At 36.7% G+C, this 20662-nt stretch overlaps 1 protein-coding gene across 4 annotated transcripts in view; it reads left to right on the forward strand.

Moving 5' to 3' along the window:
• SPAG17 (sperm associated antigen 17) overlaps positions 1–20662 on the forward strand; it is a 219701-nt gene that overhangs the window by 136411 nt on the left and 62628 nt on the right. For all 4 annotated transcript variants that reach the window (XM_072769595.1, XM_072769594.1, XM_072769598.1 and 1 more), the window contains 5 exons: positions 305–480; positions 2479–2596; positions 5207–5385; positions 7607–7766; positions 16212–16429. In XM_072769595.1, coding sequence (XP_072625696.1) covers positions 305–480; positions 2479–2596; positions 5207–5385; positions 7607–7766; positions 16212–16429 — 851 coding nt within the window. The remainder of the gene's footprint in view (positions 1–304; positions 481–2478; positions 2597–5206; positions 5386–7606; positions 7767–16211; positions 16430–20662) is intronic.

A 20662-nucleotide genomic window follows, 5' to 3' on the forward strand; every position in this document is an offset into this window, starting at 1 on the left:
CTTTAGGAGTTCACAATCTAGATGGGAAGGCAAGAACATGTGAAAAGTGACTCAATCAAATATATCCAAGTATTAAGTACCTCAGATTTTTTAAATTCAATTCTGATTTTGAAATCAACTACATTACTCCTGAAGTCTATCCAACTGAAAAATTATATTAGGCAAGGTAAAAATTGTTGCCAACTGGTATAAATGTTTGCATGGCCACATGTTTGTGATGCAAACATTTATATGTTTATTTAACAAAGATAAAATATGAATGTAAAATTTACTTGTTGCCTCCTTTTTTTTTTTTTCTTTATAGAAGATAAGGATCCTACTTTGGAAGCCATGTTGAGTATCCCATCAGCTCTTACTACAACAGTAATTCCTCTTATAGTGACTGTTCCTCAAAGCAAAGTAAAAGGAAAAACAAAAGGTAAAGATAAACCCAAAGAATCTCTTAAAGAAGAGGAACACGCAAAAGAAGAAGAGAAAAAGGTGCATAGACTTGCCATGGATTTCTAAACTCTACTTCAACCTCAATTTTAACTTTTTTCAAATCATGAGTTATGCCAACAGTGTTATTTCAGTACATTTTGTTATTATGCAGATGCATTAACATTCCTTGAAGTTTCCATTTTGAATGAACAAGAAGAGATTTGCACACAGGAGTTGGATCCCTACATTAGGAGACATTTTGTCATACACAAACTGTCTCAGGTCTTTCATTCTAAACTCAGAATGAAGAATTCATTTTTTTTTTCCACTCTAGTTCTTGGGTGTTCTTTGCTTTTGGTTGCTTAGGTTCCTACCATTCTCCAAATACTTTATTTTGTTTCATTAGATAAAGAACAGTTGAAAGAGGAATATCTCTAATTAAATAGTGAGAACACTTCCATTTGGTAGACTTGTGCTTGGTTATTGATGTGTTAAGAACTGAAGGCCAGCCCACTTCTGGTGAAAGAGCATGTCACCCTCAGCTTCTAACCTGCCACCAAATGCACACAGAGGCTTTGACTCCAAATGTGTTTCTAATGCAAGAATACAGATCAAAAGAATACAGACAAGAAGGAAACCACTGATGAAACATTTACTAGGACAGCTGAACAGTTTGTACAATGTACATATACTCAACTTATTAGAAAAAAAAACATGTTAAAAAGTGATCAGGGATCTTGATTTCAGACCTTGGCCCTTTATTATTATTTATTTATTATTTATTTATTTATTTATTTATTTATTATTTATTTATTTATTTTAGACCTTGGCCCTTTAAAAGTTAAGAGAGGGCAAATTGAATTTAAAAAAAATTTTTTTTAAATAAAAGTTGTAGGGTTTGTATGTATGTTACTTGGCCTCTGCATCATATTTATTTAGCTATACTAGATGACTTTTCTCAAGTCAGGACACATGGCTCATATTTAGTAAAAACTCCACAATGTTAAGCAGAATAGGCCCAGATAACTCATTAATTTGACTGAAAGCAATTTGGTAGCAAACCAATCGGTTCTCCCACAATTTTTAAAAAGTGACTATAATGGGAGGGTAGGAGATAATTACTGAGTTTTTGTCTAATGATAGATTTGTCATGGCAGGTTCATGTCTTTGAGCATTATTGTTCATTTTACAGAACTTCATAATTTTTTTCCTCTTAATTTTGCTTTGTGTTTTTAATTGATTTTTAGCTAACTATTCAGATTTTATTATTTGTTGTTAACAAAGGCAGAACAACCTGAATGATCAATAGTAGAAGACTAGTTAAACTACAGATGCAGCAGTGGGGAATCAATTGGAATGATTTTATTGGCTAACAAAAGAGAGCCAACAAGAAAAACAGAAATGATTATCATTAGGGGTTGGATGGAAGTAGCTAAATAACTTTCATTCTAGAGTACAAGTAACCAAAGAAGAGATTCAGGTAGAGTTAACCTAAAATTAACTAGGATTTTTTAAGTAGACACACCCAAACTTCAGTTATTTATAAATAATCTTTTTATGTCTTTTTTAAAAGTTGTTTTTACTTACTATAAAAGTAATGCATGCTTATTAAAGAAAAATAAGGACACATATCCTAACAGCAGAACATCTTTAACACCCAAATTTTAAAAGATACACCAAGTAAGTAGCGGGCATGTTGGTCAGCCGACACACACTTGCAAACAGAGGCATTTTTCAAGGCCACTTCAAGCCCCAATTCCTCCATCATCCTTTCTTAATTATTCTCATTAACTTTGGTACCTTCATTTTTTTTTTTGAGGAGAAATGTGCTAACCATTTGGTACTATAATTTGTTTCACAAGTCTGTGTACCATTCTATGAGCAGAATATAAATTGCACAAAGATAGAGACTCATGCATCTTTATAGGTACTCCATTGCAGGGCTCACTGGTCCTGGGCAAGTCATATCTTAAACTCTCAGCAAGTGCTTGCCTAGTCATAATAAATCAGTAGCTCATTTAGAAAATGACAATTATTCATGTGTTAAATTATTTACAGGAAGAAGTAGAACCAGAACTTGTTTTACAAGAGACACTTAATGTTCCTACCTTCCAAAACCTAAATGTGTCTTGCCCCAGTGGACTCCTTGTGACCTTCATTGGGCAAGAGTCTACAGGTGAGTGTTAGCCAGGATGGGGCAGGGAGGGAGTAGGGCAAATAAAATCATATAGAAAACAGTTAAATCACCATTGAAAGTGTGTGTATTTTTCTACCAGTTAAAAATACTTGTTAATAATGAACAATTGGCTAATAATAACTGGTATTTTTTGAGCATTTACTGTGAGTCCAGCAATAAGTACTTAATATATATGAAAAATACAACTATTGCAAGCTAAATTCTAATAATCCCATTTTATGAAATAGATTGAGGCTTCAGGAAATTCGTTAGCTTGCCCACGGTCACTCAGCTCCTAAGTGGCAGAGGTTAAAGTTCATTCTTGGTCCAGTGATGGCAAAGCCAGTGCTCTTAACAACTGTTGTGGGGTGGGACCCTGTTCTCCTGGCTCTACAAAGGGCCACAAGTAGAATAGTTGGCTGGTCTGATCAAATCAAAGGACACTGAGCAGAAAGTAAGTGGAGGCAAGAGTAGGTCAGGTGGTTGTAGGAAACTAGTCTTGTTTCCAGGTATCAGAATATAATTTTATAAAGTCTGTTATTTCTGTACATGGGCTCTAACTTATTAAGGTCACTAAATAAGTATAAGTAGGACCTCTTTAATTAACCCGATGGAGCATCCACATTAGTGACTGAATTTGCATCTCACTTTATTGGAGGCCCACTGATGCAATAGCATTAGCAGAAGCAACAAAGCAAGCACTGGCCTGGGACTTGAGTTCTGTATATGGCCCTTTCATTACTATCTCTGGACCATGTTTCTTCATCTGATAAGTGTTTTGTTGTATCCGTGGATCCTGACTTTTTTTCACAACCAAATACCCTCTATATTATAATTCCTTTATGGTCACCATACCTGAAAAGTGCATCTATTAAAGAAAAAGGGTTTAGCAATTGAAAACAAATTCAATGTCGTATTAACTTGCCACCCAAATGAAAAGAAATTAAAATGGGAACTAATGCTGCAATTAATGTTGCAGTTGATCTGACTTGTCTCAGTTTTGTTTTTCATTAGTCATTATCTAGGCCATGAACCCTTATTTCCAAAGAAATTTCCAAAGATTGCTAGTGGTCCAGGCTTCCATGATGGATGGGATTGACTGTGTAATGGCCAGTAAGAGTCTTCCACAAAGATGTTATGAGCATACTAAGAGGGATATATCTAGATAAGAACCATAATTGTTTGCTTATTTGCTTGATCCTATTATCAAACCCCATCTTAACACCTGTTTCACCTTTTGTTGTTGTTTTTCATTAATAAAACAACTCTGCGTGGAACACCTAATCTTTTAAATATCTTCCATATATTATGAATAACCCAATTCAAGTCAACATAAATACCAAAGTAGCGATGTTTTCATCAGGGTCAGCCTTGGACAGAGGAAGGGAAAGGCAATAGTACAAGAAGACAACTTTCGTGAGTGACCTTGGACAAGTCTCTTTCCACCTGAATTTCTTCATTTATAAAATTGTGTCATATACTAAACAGAATTGTTACAAGTATTAAATGAGAAAATACTTTCTAATCTGAAGCATACTATTCTAGTGTTAGGTCTGGGGGAAGTTGTTTGTTTCTTGGTAATGGTAGAAGTGGTTGTTTTTGCAACCTGAAAAAATAGTTAAGCATAGAGACCAGTTCAAATCTGAGCCCTGCTACTTACTGACTGTGTGACCTTGGAGAGGCTATAACCCTTCCAAACTTCCATTTCTTTATCTAAAACTCTGGAAAGTGAAAGTGTCTTTCTTAAAGAGTTACTGAGGTGGGCTGAGTAACTCACTACTATCGGGAGGATGGGAACCAGAAATCATAATAAATGCAAAACATTTAAAATATATAACATCTGAGTAAATGGTTATAATTGTATTGTTATTAATTCTTCTGTGACCTAGGGGGTATCATGAGGGGCCCTCATTGTGAAATATATTTCTATTAGCTTGATATAATCCTTGAAATGCCATCATTACATGTTGATAAACCACTTTATAAGTTCAGAAGAGGAAAGTATTCAGTCAGCAAAAACTGAATAGTTACTGTATGCCAGAAATTCTCAATAATAATTTTTTTTTGAAGGAACTTATTAGGTGCTTTTCTCCTTAATAGCCAGCTAAGAGTAGAACCTTGAGCAGAATCTGGATTTGGTTAAAGATGAGGGGATTATGTTAACTTTGAAAGATGATGAATGATTTAGGAAGGGCAAGCCTGAGTAACTTCCCCTGGTGCTCCAGGCAACTAGGGGACACCAGGAGAGCATTGTGCATGCAGGGGCAAGAGCTTACTCAAAGGAGAGAGAATAGGGAACATCTAACAGCAAAACTCTGCTTCCTTCCTACTTCTGTCAGAAATGTCCTGGAATTCATTAGAAGAATGATTTATATGTGGAGAAGGTACCTATTAAGTACTTGTAGATGATATTATTTACTACACTTGACTATAACAAAAGTAGCAAAAAGCCAGTGCTCTGGTCTATCTGTCATGGCATGGAAACTGCCCTATTATTCAGATGTAAACAGAAGAATGAAAAAAATTAAGCAAAAAGATAAAATGCCAGCTACATAGCATTACTCAGTTCACAGTGAGGCTTTCTTCCTTCCTTTGTTTTTTTTATTTAAGATCTGAATGTTATGAATGAGGAACCCATTTGGGACATCATGGTCCGGCAGAGCTACCCCCAGAAGGTGAAGCACTATGAGTTCTACAAGACTGTGATGCCGCCAGTGGAGCAGGAGGCATCAAGAGTTATCACCAGGCAAGGCACTGTTGTCAAATACATGTTGGATGGATCCACACAGGTAAAAGAATTTTAGATAAATAATACTCCTTCCTGCTACAGAGTGAAATACAAACATGCTATGGGTAAAGAGCAATATCATGGTAGGCAGGAGGGACAATTCATTGAAAATGGAGTGACACTTAAGATGACAAACTGAGAAATGTATAGTCTTCTGTGCAACACAGGATACAAACAAACTCATTCTATATATGATCCAAGATTGCAGACTAAACACAGTGTTTACCTACTCTCCCTCTCGAGGCACCTTAGAATAATTTTTAAATACCTTTAAATAATAAATTCATAACAGTACTGGAAAACAACAAAATGCACCATCAATGGATAAGAAGATTAGGAGGATTTCTAGAAATTGCAAATCAGATGAGATAACTGATGGAAAAATAAGAGCAAAGATTAATGTACAAGAGAAAAACTGCTGCAAAATTAACAATCAGAAGTTCTAACACATACATTTCTCAGATGGAACTCTGCACCCAGAAAATCAAGTTAGTGTCCCAGGTAACTCACTACTATCGGGAGGATGGGAACCAGAAATCACAATATCTGGAAGTCATATGCCCAGCTCAATCCCTCCCCAATGATCATAGGGAAATTGCTTCTGTGACCAGAGGAAGTAAAAAGGGATCCTCAAAGAGAACTATGACCACGCACCCAAGAATCATCAACCTTAGAGAAAAAACAACTGCATGAAAATAAATTACAGAATAAAAAAAATTAAAGAAATAGCATCTAAAAATAAGAACAGACAAAAAAACTTGAGAGTAAAAATAATATAAGCAGAGACTTGAGAGGTTAGCAATCTGCAAAAAACAATAAAAAAGTTGCTGTGGAAAAAATATTCTTATATATTAAAAATTACAATTGTGTGTCAAATCACTGAGTTGTACACCCGAAAGTAATATAATGTTGTGTGTCAATATACTTCAATTAAAAATTTTATAGGAGAAAAAAAAACGAGAAGAAAAATGATTGTGAAGGGATCCCTGGGTGGCGCAGCGGTTTGGCGCCTGCCTTTGACCCAGGGCGCGATCCTGGAGACCCGGGATTGAGTCCCACTTCGGGCTCCCGGTGCATGGTGCCTGCTTCTCCCTCTGCCTGTGTCTCTGCCTCTCTCTCTGTGTGTGACTATCATAAATAAATTTTAAAAAATTTATTAAAAAAATGATTGTGAAAAATTAAGACAGGCAAGTAGATTATAAGGGAGAGAAAAGTTAAGAAATGTAGAAAAGGGATCTGAAAAATACAATCTCCAGAAGAAGAAAATAGTGGGAGTGAAGGAGAAAATAATGAAGGAAATGATCTAGGGAATTTTCCCAGAGTTAAAACAACAACAACAACTTTGGATTAAACAGGACAACCAATTGGCAAGCAGGATTGATACTATCTTTAAAAGATCATCTAGATATGTCAGAGTGCAATTTTGGGATGGCAGAGATAGACAATCCCAAACACTTCCTAAAGGAAACCGGTTACCTACTGCAGAATGAGAACTAGAAGAACATTAGGTTTCTCATTAGCAGCCCTGGTGCTGGGTCTTGTCATGGTCATTGGTAGGTATAGATACTGATCTGGATAGATGATACCTGTAGATGGGACACATACTAGAGGTACATGTTGGTAGACACTAAACATTTAAACATATTGTAAAGTTTTATTTTTATTTTTTTAAGATTTTATTTATTTATTCATGAGAGACACAGAGAGAGAGGCAGAGACACAGGCAGAGGGAGAAGCAGGCTCCACGCAGGGAGCCTGACGCAGGACTCGATCCCCGGTCTCCGGGATCAGGCCCTGGGCTGACGGCGCCGCTAAACCGCTGAGTGGCCGCGGCTGTCCTGTGGCAAAGTTTTAAATGTAGTCGTTATAGAAGCTGAAATAGAGCGGCTATTTTTCCAGTTGCATAAAATGGAGAAAATAAAAATAAAACAAATATTTTAAAAAAATGATAAAAACTCAAGTCAATCCAATAAAAGATAAGAAATAAAAAGAAAAGAAACTAAATAGAAGGTAAATGGAAAATATTAAATAATTAAATAATATCATCATCCTGGTTATTAAGGGACTCTAGTCTCTGAGCGCCAAAGCTACCGTCCTGTAATATGCAAACAGCATTTTTCCTTTGGATTAATTTTAATCTATGTCAGTTTGATACGCAGTGTTAAATGTTAACCAGTCTCTGCTGGCTTCTGAAAATACAAGAACTTTTACTTTTCCATCAGATTCTCTTTGCAGATGGTGTTGTGAGCAATAGTCCTGATTCAGGTCCTGTTTGTCCTCCTGTTGAAATGCCACCAAGCCCTCACAGCGGAGACTTGATGGACACAGTTTCTCAGCAGAAGTCAGAAATAGTACCGTCAGAGATTGTCATCCCAAAGAAAGGTGATGACTGAAGTTTCTCAATTTATAATGGATTTAATAAGTCTTCTGATACTTTTCATCTTTTCTATGAATATATTCATATATACTCACATGTACACACATATATACATTTTAATTGGAATCACAGCATTGCACACTGTTTTGTGAACTGCTTTTTTCTTTTAGTAAAAGTGTCCTTATATACTCTTATATGACACTAACTCTAATGCCTGGGCTACTGTTTTAGGGTTAGTTGAGCAGATGAATGATGTCAAGGTTCTAAGTAGGCATCTCTTTAGTTCTCTTGACCTGAGCTGCAAGAGGGCACACCAGCTCTAGGCATGAGGTTCTCATATTGTAACTGTCAAAGCAAAAAGCAAAGAGAGTGAACACGAGAACTTTATTTAAAGTGTCTTCTTATCAAGGAGGAAAATATTTTCAGATTCCACCCCTTTCCCCCACCAGCTGACTTTCCCTTATACATCTTGTTGACTAGACCTGGCGCTAGCTAGGGAACTTAGGGGTCTGATCACTTCTGGATTTTTTTTCAGGAGATAGCACTTCTAGTAGGGGAAAGGGGAAAAAGAAGTTGGGTAACGATTGATTAAGCAATCAGTAGTGCCTGCCATAACCTAAATTATGAAATTGCTCTCCTCAGAGATATTCTCGATTTACACCCCTACTTCCAGGGCAGTAAGAAAATATCTGCTTCCTCATACCTTTGCTAATGTTGGATTTCCTTATTGTTTTAATCTTATTCCATTTGATTTGATAGATAATTAATAATCTTACTATTCTGTTAATTTGCATTTCTTTATTACTTGTGAGATAAAACATTTAGCAGGTTTTTTCCTTTTTGTGAATTTTCTATTCACACATTTTCTCGGTTTACTACTGGAATGTTCATTATTTTCATATTTATTTGTAAGAGATCTTTATAAGTAGGAGATATGTGTTTGTGTACCAGGCACAGTTCTGAATACTTTTAAAGTATTAAATCAGAACATCCCTGTGTGATATATATTTTAATAATTCCACTTTATAGACAAGGAAATTGAGACACAGAGGGGTTAAATAACTTCCTCAAGTTCTCTCAGCTACTAAGAGCTGAGATTGGAGTGTGGGCACCTGTATTGCTAATTTTTCTCAATTTCTCATATGACTTAAGTGATCTGAGACCAAAATGTAATCTTTGTTCATCAGTTTCACACATCCCCCCCCCCCCCCCCCCGCCCCAGTAACCAGTAACCTTATATAGAGGCAAACCGAATTCTCTTTTTGGTTACTCAAAATTTAGTGAAATAGACTTTCCTTTAACAGTAGCAAAAGGTTCTTGGTTGAAGTGAATGAAAGCATCCTCACAACTTTCAAACTTCCCAGCTCCAAAGCTCCCCTCCTTTTTTGATAGGAGAGGACTTGATGTAAGAGTAGCCACTTCTCTTAGGGCCAAGCCAGGTTCCAAAGGGCTCCCACCTCCAGCATGGTGTGCTCCAGATTTCTTTAAAGTCCATCCATTCAAGATGACATATTCACTTTAAAAATAATTTTAAAAATAATAATAATAATAACAGAATCTATGTTTTAAGAGTAATTTTCGGTTTACAGAAAAAAATAAGCAGAATGTACAGAATTCTCCTACACCTTCTCTCTACCTGGCTTAGTTTTCCCTGTTTTAAACACATTTGTTACAACTGATGGACCAATATCAATACTTTATTATTAACTGAAGTCCACAGTTTGCATTAGGGTTCATTCTTCATGTTGCATAGCTCTAAGAGTTTTGACAAATGCAAATGTAGTAAATCTACCACTACAATAATATACACCCCTGTGCTCTATTTATCCATCTTTCCCTTCACTCTCTCCCCAAAATCAGTACCCATGAGCTGACACTCTGTTTTCCCCTCCACTCAAGGCCTTAGAACCACCAATCTACTTTCTGTTACCATGAATTTACATATTCTGGGCATTTCATATAAAGAGAAGCATACAATATAAGGCCTTTTGTGACTGGCTTCTTTTATTTAGCATAATATTTTTAAGGGTCGTCTATGTTACAACTTGTGTTGGCACTCCATTTTTATGGTCGAGTAATATTCTGTTGCATGGATACATCACATTTTGTTTAGCCACTCATCAATTGATGGACTTACGGGTAGTTTCCGCTTTGGGGAAATTGCAAATAAAGTTGACATGAACATTTCTGTACAAGCTTTTGTGTGAACATACATTTTCACTTCTCTTGAGTAAATATACAGGAGTGGAATTGCTAGAATAATAACTCTGTTTCTAATTTTGAGCACCCAGCAAGCTGTTTTCCAAAGCAGCTGCATTATTTTTCATTCTCACCAGTATGGATGAGAATTACTATTTCTTCACATTCTTGCCGACACTGTTATTTTCTGTTCGGAGCCATTCTACTGGGCATAAAGTGGTATCCTATTTTGATTTTGATTTGTATTTTCTTAATGGTTAGTGATGTTGAATACTTTTTCATGTGCCTAGTAGACATTCGTATATCTTCTTTGGAGAAATGTTTATTCAAATCCTTTTCCCCACTGAGGGGGGCACTTGACAGGATGAGCACTGGGTGTTATTCTGTATGTTGGCAAATTGAACACCAATAAAAAATAAATTTATTATAAAAAAAAAAAACAAAAACAACCCCAAATCCTTTCCCCAATTTTTTAATGGATTATTTGTCTTATTCTTATTGAGTTAAAAGTATACGTTGCATATTTTGGATACAAATTCCTGATCAGATACGAATCAGATACATAATTTGCGAATATTTTCTCCCAGTCTTTGGGCTATCTTTCCACATGCCCGATGATGTCTTTTCATGGTGTCCATTTTGTTGAAGTCCAATTTATCTGGTTTTATTTCCCTCTGGTTGTTCATGCTTTTGGTGTTATATCTAAGAAGTCATTGCGTAATCCAAAGTCACAAAGATTTATTCCCGTATTTTCTTCTTAAGAGTCTTAAATTTTTAGCTCTTGCATTTGGGGTTTTTACATCCATTTTTATATAATTTTTTATATGAAATGAGACATATCCAATGGGGGTCCAAAATCATTCTTTCGAGTTTATTAAAAAGACAATTATTTCCCCCATTGACTTGGTTGGCACTCAGTCAAAAATCAATTAACTACAAATGTTAAAGTTTATTTTTAGATTATTATTCCTGCTCCACTGATGTATGTGTTTATCCTATGCCAACATCTCACTGTCCTGGTTACTATAGCTTTGTAAGTTTGAAATTGGGAAGTCTGAGTCATCCACATTTGTCATATTTTTTTAAATATAGTTTTGACTATTCTTGCATTTTTGTATGAATTTTAGGATCAGATTATCAATTTCTGCAAAGGGGCAGCTGGGATTTTTCTTATAGAGATCCCACTGAACATATAGATACATTTTGAGAGTATTGACATCTTAACAATACTGTCTCTCATTCATGAGCTTGGGATACCTTTCTATTTAGGTCTTCTTCAGTTTCATTCAATACTTTTTTGTAGTTTTCAGTGTACAATTATTATTAACAATTGTTTTGTTAAATTCTTCCTAAGTGCTTTATTCTTCTTGATCCTCTTATAAGTGGAATTATTTTCTTTATTTTTGGATTGTTCATTGATGGTGTATACCAATAAAATTGATTTTTTTTTTAATTTTGGCTTTGTATCTTGAAATCTTGCTGAACTTTCTTATTCTAATCTTTTTTGCTTTGCAGTAACTTTGAAACTAAGAACCCAACCCCCAGTGTTTGTTATTGTTGCTATTATTGCTGTTTGTTTAATTTGTTTATTGCTTTCCTGAACTTATTCTTGCAAGTCTCTCTTTTTTGTCATGTATGGCTACTAAAGTCTCTGTTCTGTTAACTTAGTGGTCAGCTAGTGATTAGGCAGGGATTTCCTTACATGCTCAAACCATGGGCTCCCCATTCCAAGGGGATTTGTTTGCTTATTGGGGCATTTCTTCATCACTTTCAGCTTAGACAGTAGCCTTAGCCTCAAGGTCAGCCAGACCTGAGAGATTCGGTGTTTCTTGGGTCTTTCCTGGACATGAGTACAATCCTGCATGTGCATGTGGCCTTCTAGATTCCCAGGAAAATGTCAGTTTTTCAAAGTCCTTACAGTTATCTCATTCTCTAGCTTTTCCTTTTAAGTTTTTTAGGCCAGCCTTTTGTTTGCCCCCAACTATTGCTGCTGCCTGAGACATTCTGAATAATTGCCACTGATAGTTTCAACAAAGGCCCCGGGAAGAGGTTGCTTTCAATGAGTGAATTCTGACTCAGGTCAGAGTGAGGATTTTCAGGGAATTTTCAGAGCTGTCAAACAGTGATGAGTCCCTGGGAATGGGGCTTTTAGGGAGAATTCCAGGACTCTGCTCCCCTCCAGTGGCTGCCACACTGTTGATTTTCACAGCTAGATGATTCCAAGGCTGCTGTTTCGCAAGGCTACTGCAGGGCTGGAGATAGGGGAAGATGGAGGATGAGAACCGGGCAAGTTATGACACCACAAAGCAGTTGTTCTTATTGAGGCTCAGCTGATTGTTGCAATTCTTTGGTTTATTTCTAGAGTTCTGAAAGAGTTGATTTTGATAATTTTTTTCCAGTGTTATTACTGTTCTGATGGCTTTGTAAAGGTCCTTTCTTGCCATTCCAGAAGTGCTTCTCCCATCTCAAAAGAAATACCATTTAGTATATTCATTATTTTTTAGCTCTAAATACTTTCTAATTTCCATAATGACTTCCTTTTTGACCCACAAGGTATTTAAATATGTTTGTAAATTTCCAAAACTATGAAGTGTTTCTAGGGTTTTTTAATAATTGATTTTTAAAAAGATTTTATTTATTTATTCATGAGAGACACACACACAGAGAGAGAAGCAGAGACACAGACAGAGAGAGAAGCAGGCTCCTTCCAGGGAGCCCGACATAGGACTCGTTCCCGCAACTGCAGTATCACGCCCTGAGCTGAAGGCAGACGCTCAACCGCTGAGCCACGCAGGCATTCCTAATAATTGATTTTTAACCAATTTTTTGAAATTTGTTGAAACATGATGTATAGCCTCAAATATGGGCAAGTGTTTAAAAAAGCCTGTGTATGATTCAAAAGGGCATGTATCTTGCAGCTGAGTGTAGTGTCCTCTTTATAACCTTTAGATCAAAACTGTTAGTTGTGTTGCCCAATCTATTTCCAAGTTCAGCAAACTTCTCTGCCAAAGGATAGTAAATATTTTATTTAGACTTTGTGAGCCATATTGTCTCTGTCACAACTACTCACCTCTGCCATTATAACATGAAAATAGCCATAGACAATACATAGTCAAGTGAGCATGATGTATTATGTTTAAATAAAACTTATTTATGGACGCTGAAACTTGAATTTCATATCATTTTCATGTATCAAAAAATTTTATCCTTTTGACTTTTTGATTATGTAAAAATATCAAAAGAAGTATTACTTCACAGACTATAACAATGCAGAGCAAGGCATCTTTGCTCTACAGGTCAAATTTCCCAACCTCTATTGTATAACTTCACAGATGTTTTTAATCTACTATATCAATTTATTCAGCAGAAGTATGTTTAAGTAAGGGTAGAATAGTCTATCCAGTGTTATCTTCCTTATAATTTTAATCTTTATTTCTGAAATTATTATATCTTTTTAATAGTTCTGTAAGATTTTTCTTTATATGCTTTGAAAATGTGATTTTAGATCCTCACATATTTAGATATATAAGTACATTTAACTTTTTTTATCAGTATCCAATGGCTTTTTGTTCTAGGATGGTCTTCTGTCCTAATGGCTACTTTGCTTGTATTACTATAGCTATACTAGCTATTATTTCACCCCTTTGCAATATAACTTTTTCATACTTTATTTTACTTTCTGTGATTTATATTTAAATATGTCTCTTGTGAGCCAACTTACAGGTGAATATTTTAAAAACTCAGCTTGATAATTTTTGTCTTTTATCTTTTAATTTAAATTCAATTAGCCAACATATAGTATATTATTAGTTTCAGATGTAAAGTTCAATAATTCATCAGTTGCATATAAAACCCAGTGCTCATCACATCATGTACCATCCTTTTTAAAAATTTTTTTAAAGATTTTATTTATTCATAAGAGACACAGAGAGAGGCAGAGGGAGAAGCAGGCTCCCTGTGGGGAGCCCGATGCTGAACTCGATCCCAGGACCCCAGGATCATGACCTGAGCCAAAGGCAGATGCTTAACCACTGAGCCACCTGGGCATCCCTATCAGAAAAGTTTTCATTTCTCCAGTTAAAATTTATGTATTTTTAAAGAAAAATAAGTTCTATTATAAATCATTATGTAGACATTACAAATCATTTGAATACTACTGTTTTTGTCATCTTTGATCTATCAAAACCCCTAGTTGTATTACAGTATAACAATTAACAGCCAGCCAACTTGCCTAAGTAATTCAGTTTTTAAACTTTTAGCCTCTGTCTACACAAAATGTGAAACTGGAATAATTATCTGAGTATCACATACCCTCCTTAATCCTCATTACTCAGTTACCCGTTCCCCCCACCCACCTCCCCTTCAGCACTCCTCAGTTTGTTTCCTATAGTTAAGTTCCTCATGGTTTGTCTCCCTCTCTGATTAATTCCTATTTGGTTTTCCCTCCCTTCTCCTATGATCCTCTGCACTATTTCTTATATGCCACATATGAGTGAGATCATATGATAATTGTCTTTCCTGAATTTTTGTGTTTTAATCAGAATTTCTAATCTATCTATTGTATAACAGATACTTTCTTAAAATGTCTTATGTTGTCCCCATCCTTGGATGATAATCTCACTGAATACAGAATTCTGGGTTAATAGGTGTTTTCTCTCCAACATAGTGACAAAAATTCTCTATACTCTCCTTGCTTCCAGTGTTGCTGTTGAAAAGTTGGCTTTCAGTCTAATAGTTGCTATGAAGATAATCTGCCTTGAAAATCTTTTCTTTTTTTATTATAATTTCAATACAATTTAGCTAGGTATAGATTTCTTTTTATTTATCCAAGTGAGAATAAATTGGGATTCTTGAATCATTCATTAGTATCTTTCATTAGTATCTTTCAATAATTACCTCTTAAAATATTGTTTCTGTTCCATTCTTTTTCTCCTTCTCTTATAGATTTACTATTAAGCATATATTAGAAACTTCGGCCTCTCTTTTTATTATTTTTTATTATTATTTCTATTAATTTGACACTGAGAGTCATTCTAAATAATTTCTATAGATCTATCAGTTCTCTTTTAATGCTTTGGAAATAGAAATATGTCCAAATTAAATCTTAGGGCAAAGATAAGGCTTAGCTTCATGCATCTATCTTATTGGGCTCTTCCCATTAATTAAGTCTGCATCCTTGGCCAAGATCCATGCTCTGATGTACATTTCATACTCTGAATCATAAGGAATCTTAGAGTTAACAGTTTTTCACTCTCTTTGTTGGTAATTGGCTTCTGGGTCTGAGTTTACCTCATCATTGAGCTTTGATAACACTAGCAAATCTCATCATTATTTATGGAAATGGAGCAAATCTATTCTGATAGAGGGATTGAGATACTATTCACAGAGTTCCATGAGGGCTTTTCCAGTTCTAGATTCCTTTCCAAATAGATGGTGATGGGGAAGGATTGGAGGAGGGATGCATCAGATTATTATCAATATAGAAGTTGAACTGTACAAATCCTCTCCCCCTAATGAGAAACTAAAGATATATGCCTTATTGGTAAAGTTCTCCAGATCCAGGGCTGAAGAAAGCTATCTCCTAATTATGACTAACCAAATGACAAAATTAGGGGAATGAAGAGTTAGAAATACTGTAAAATGCTAGAGTTCAGTAACTTAAAAGAAGGAATCTGAGGGAGGGAGCCAAAGTAGGCTTTAAAAACTAGTGTAGAGAGCCTCAAATCTGAAATCCAGGAAGCTATAAGCAAGACTCCAAAGTATACAGAAATTGGCCAGAATAGGTATTGTAGATATTGTGCCATATGGACTGAGCTGTGTATGCACGTGTCTATATGGGGAGACATGGTGGGAATCCAGCCAAGGTTCAAGGGCAAAGATTAAGGTATCCATAACCTGATATCTTTTCCCACTTGAGAAATAATATAATTGATGAATACCACCTAGAATTTCTATGCCACGGTGTCTGAGGTAGCTTATGATGTATTAAAACTTCATGAATATGGGGATGACTGGGTGGCTCAGTGGTTGAGCATCTGCCTTCAGCTCAGGGCATGATCCTGGAGACCCGGGATCACGTCCCATGTCGGGCTTCCTGCAGCGAGCCTGCTTCTCCCTCTGCCTGTGTCTCTGCATCTCTCTCTCTCTGTGACTCTCATGAATAAATAAAATCTTAAAAAAAAACTTCGTGAATAATTTATATAATTTATATTATAGTTATGCTGTGTTTGATTTTACTTGAACTTCTGCAGGAAAAAGTCACAAAAATCAGTCATCAATGGCACATAAGAATGAAAGCCATGATCCTCCCCCAGAGACAATTCAAACAGTAACTCCAGTGGAGGTTCATGTAGGCACCTGGTTTACAACCACACCAGAAGGAAAACGGATTGGCACCAAAGGAGTAGAAAGAATAACAGACATGACCCCATTATTATCCTTTAAGACCACAGATCCTGTCAATGGAACGGTATGGCAAAATATTGTATATTGCAAAATTTTATAAATCTTTAGAGTTCTGAAACAACACATAGAAGAGTGCCTGAAATAATTAATTTTCTGTAACTATTTAGTAAATAGTGGGTAGATGGATGAACAGATGGATCCATCTTCCCAAAAACAAAAACACTTTGTGGTTTATTTGACTAGCATAATGTACCATGAAATCTAATTTTTGAAATGAGAAACAGATTGTGAATATCTATACCACATTTAAGATATATAAAATTAATTGTGTCATGTATTTTTTTATGTTGAATGTATTTGTGTGTATGTCTTATCTTCTAGGAGTTGAGGGGCTACACTTTATTTCTACTTCTCTGTGTGCAGCTGAAATGAGTGGTAGAAATTTGCTCATAATCCGTGACTTCAAAGAATGTATGGTATATTTAAGGAGGTGCTCACATTAAATAATTCAATAATTTGTCAACATTACAGAGCAAGAATACAAAAGACTTTATTTGTAGCCTAAGAATAAGTGACAAATGAGTGGTATAGAAAATAATGGTTAGGGGGCACCTGGGTGGCACAGTGAGTTAAGCATCTAACTTTTGGTTTCAGCTCAGGTCATGATCTCAGGGTTATGAGATTGAGCCCCAACATTGGGCTCTGTTCTAGAAAGTAGTCTGCTTGAGATTCTCTCTTTTTCCCTCTCCCTTTGCCCCTCCCCCTATTCTTTCTCTCTCTCTTTTTTCTCTAAGATAGATAGATGATAGATAGATAGATGATAGATAGATAAATAGATAGATAGATAGATAGATAGATAGATAGATAGATAGATAAAAACCTCTTTTTAAAAGAGAAAGAATAGTTTGGCTTATGATGTGGAATCAAAACTCTTGGGATGAACAATAGCACCTTTTAATGTACCAGGCTTTCTGTTAGGGGTTTTGTGTTTTGTGTACATTATCTCATTCAGGTTCTGCACCAATGAATGTTATATTACATGGATGAGGAAATTGGGCCTTAGGAAGTTAGGTAATGTGGGCAGGAGTGTACAACCAGGAAGTGCTGGATCCTGATTAGAAGCTATTGTAGGTGACTGAAAACTGAGCTCTTTCCATCCTCAGTTATTCCTCTAACATCTCACATGGAGCTTTGTGGCACCCTCTGAATGTAAACAACAGGACAGATTGGTGCCTTATATCATGTTTCAGGACTTCCCACCCTTGTTCATAGCCATGTGCTGCTGCTCAAAAGCAAAGTTACTTCACGGTATTGAGAAGAATTATATTACTTAACCAAATGTATTTTCCTTTCTTCTTTGGTGTACTTCTGAAATAATTTTGTAATCTCTTACCTTGTTTGCTAGTTGCATCTTTTGTGAGATTGAAGTACATATCATCAGGAAGGTTTTCTGGTCACTTCAAATAACTGCCTTTCATTCAGCCTCTGATGTAGATTACTTGGCTTAATATTCAAATGTGATTAATATTTCTTAATAACACTCAATTTACCTTATTATTACTTATCACCATTATGGAAGCATGAACCAACATCCAAGAGCTTGGATTCAAGCATTCATTGAACATCAGACACCTAACAGAATAATTAAAACAACAGCAATAACAGTATTTACTGAGCACTCATTTTTTTGCCAAGTCCTGTTCTCATTTTATTCTCACAACAGACTAATGTTGGTTCCATTTTGCAGATGAAGCAAAACAGAAAGGTTAAATAGTTTTCCCAAAGCACACAGCCAAGTAAGACAGTCAGAATGTGGATCCCAAGGTGGCATTCCAGATCCTGTGTGCTTAGCCAATAGGGAAATAAGGGCCAAGAAAACCCATGGTCATATGAAAGAAAATTGAAAATGGACTTTTTTAAAACACCTGATGTGAAGTATCACTAAATAAGAGGCATGGGTAATGCTTTTATGGTGACACAGATCTGGTTTGAACCCCAGCCACAGTCCCTACTGGCTGAATGACTTTCAACAAGCTTCTAATCTGGTTTTCCTTATTTACAAAATGGAGATAATGGTCCTTACCTGAAATAGTTAGGAAGATTAGTGTCAGACCCAACACTATCAGATGTTCAGTAACATTCTTACTACTGTGTTCTTATCCCACCGAGAATAATAATCTTCCCACCATATAGTGATCAGAAAGTATCAGTGTTATGTGATATTATGAAATGTTTGAATAATTCTAAATAATAATATGTAAATGTCTCTCCTGGAAAGAATTAGTATTAATCCTTGCTAACTTGATGACTGACTGTTAATCACTTTACCAACATTATCTCACTTAATCCACATAACATCCCTGAAGAAGATACTAGTGCTGCCTTCATTTTGCGGATGAGACTAGAGCACAGAGAAGTTAAGCCACTTGCCTAAGTCATGGAGCCATCCTTGAAGATAAGATTTGAACTCAGGTGCCTTTACTCCAAGGTTCATGCTCTCAACAGCTATATTCTTTAGCAGTACTTCTCATTATACACATTGTCTGAGAGTTCCAATGATAAGAACCTAAAATGATGAACAGCATGTATTTTTCTCTCTCATAGATAGTGATTTCTGCCTACTATAAAGAGATAAAAAGGCAATTATCACCTGCTTCTATCAGCTCTAGATATTGAGTCAAAACACAGTTAACTTGACCTTTTGTCACATCCATCTGGACTCTTCAGTGAAATACTGTGTTCCTTACAATTAGGATGTACCAAGTTAGAAAATATTCAATAATTGAAATATGTATTACATACTTGCAATACTGTTATTGCCAGTTGGACACCATCTGTGCAAGAAGGGGAAGGAAGCATAAACAGGCAGAGGGAGATGCTGTGCTTTAGCACAGACCCGACAAAGCTTCAGCCAACTGGCAGCAGCTCCGGAGCCAGGATCCCCTGCCCTAGTGTCCCAAGTCTGGTAGCAGGAACCAGACTGGTACACCCCTGCCTTATTCGGTCACTGGATGCAGCTACCCTGAAACTCTGTGGATCAGGCAAAGCATCTCTCTGCAACTGAGGCAGACATGGAAATATCTGAGAGCTGCAGGCTGTTTGTGATGGTCCCTCACCCCCCAGCTGAGGGACAAGTCCTCTCTTAATGAGAGATACAGGCTGTGCATCTCCATATCTGCCACACACACACACACACACACACACACACAACTAGGGGTTTTAGATCTTCACTGATCAACCATTTGGCTACTGTATAGAAGGGCCTGATTGTTCATTCGGATTGAAGTATTTGCAAGACCAAGTAAATTTCCTTTGTGACTCTTGCTCTCTCCTACTTTGGCTCTCCTTGGGATAAAGGCTGAAGTCTTTAATCATAGTTTAAAGCCCTCTCTTTTGGTCCCTCCCGTTCTAGCCTTATTTCCTACCTTTCTCCTCACTGCTTCCTGGGGTCTTTGTGTCCTCAATGCTGCTCCCCTGTACCAACACACCAAATCCAAGACACACCAAATCCAAGTTCTGGCATTGCTTCCTCAGAGAGGAAGCCAGACCACATCAGGACCTTCACTGCAGATGCTGACTGGGTGATACTTCAAAGGGCTCCTTCAGTGACTTTCTTAATGACTGTCTTCCCTCTGGTCTATAACTCCTGGAGGATAGGGACTTCAACTTTAGTCTCATCCATTATTGTATCCCCAGTACCTGTCACAGTTCACAGTGCATGGTCTGCACTCCACGTTGGAGGAGACCTGGGACATACTGGGCTGACCAAGTAACCACCCATCAGCGTCCTGCCTTGGATGATTAACAGCTATTTTCTTTCTCATACCTTCTATCCATCTTCCGCAGTAAGACTCTTCACTGGAATAGAGGAGATTACAGTTTAAAATGGACAATCAAAATAACAGAACATCTAGGCTTTAATCTGCACCTGCATTTGCTCTGCTTTAGGGAAGGAGACAAGGCAGCAAAAGCAGCATGATCAGTGTGGCACCCTCATCCTATGCAGAGGCCCAATAACGACCCACAGGCACAGCCTCCTTTACCCCTCAAGCCCACATGAGGCATGAATAGCAGCTGCAGACAAGAGCCTGTGAGTGTATGGATCGGCTTGACACAGAGAAGCCATGGCCTCTGTTCCCCACCAAGGTTCATGTTCTATTCTGATGACATTAGACCGAGACTGGCATAGCATGCAAGGCAGCTTCAGCAGGCTGTGCTCACTTGAAACCTATAATTTTCAAGGAGGCAGGACTTGGGGTCATTTTCCATGACAGACCTGGGTCAGGGCAGGAATGCT

Source organism: Canis lupus, chromosome 12 (genome assembly GCF_048164855.1).
Source record: "Canis lupus baileyi chromosome 12, mCanLup2.hap1, whole genome shotgun sequence".
NCBI lineage: Eukaryota > Metazoa > Chordata > Mammalia > Carnivora > Canidae > Canis > Canis lupus.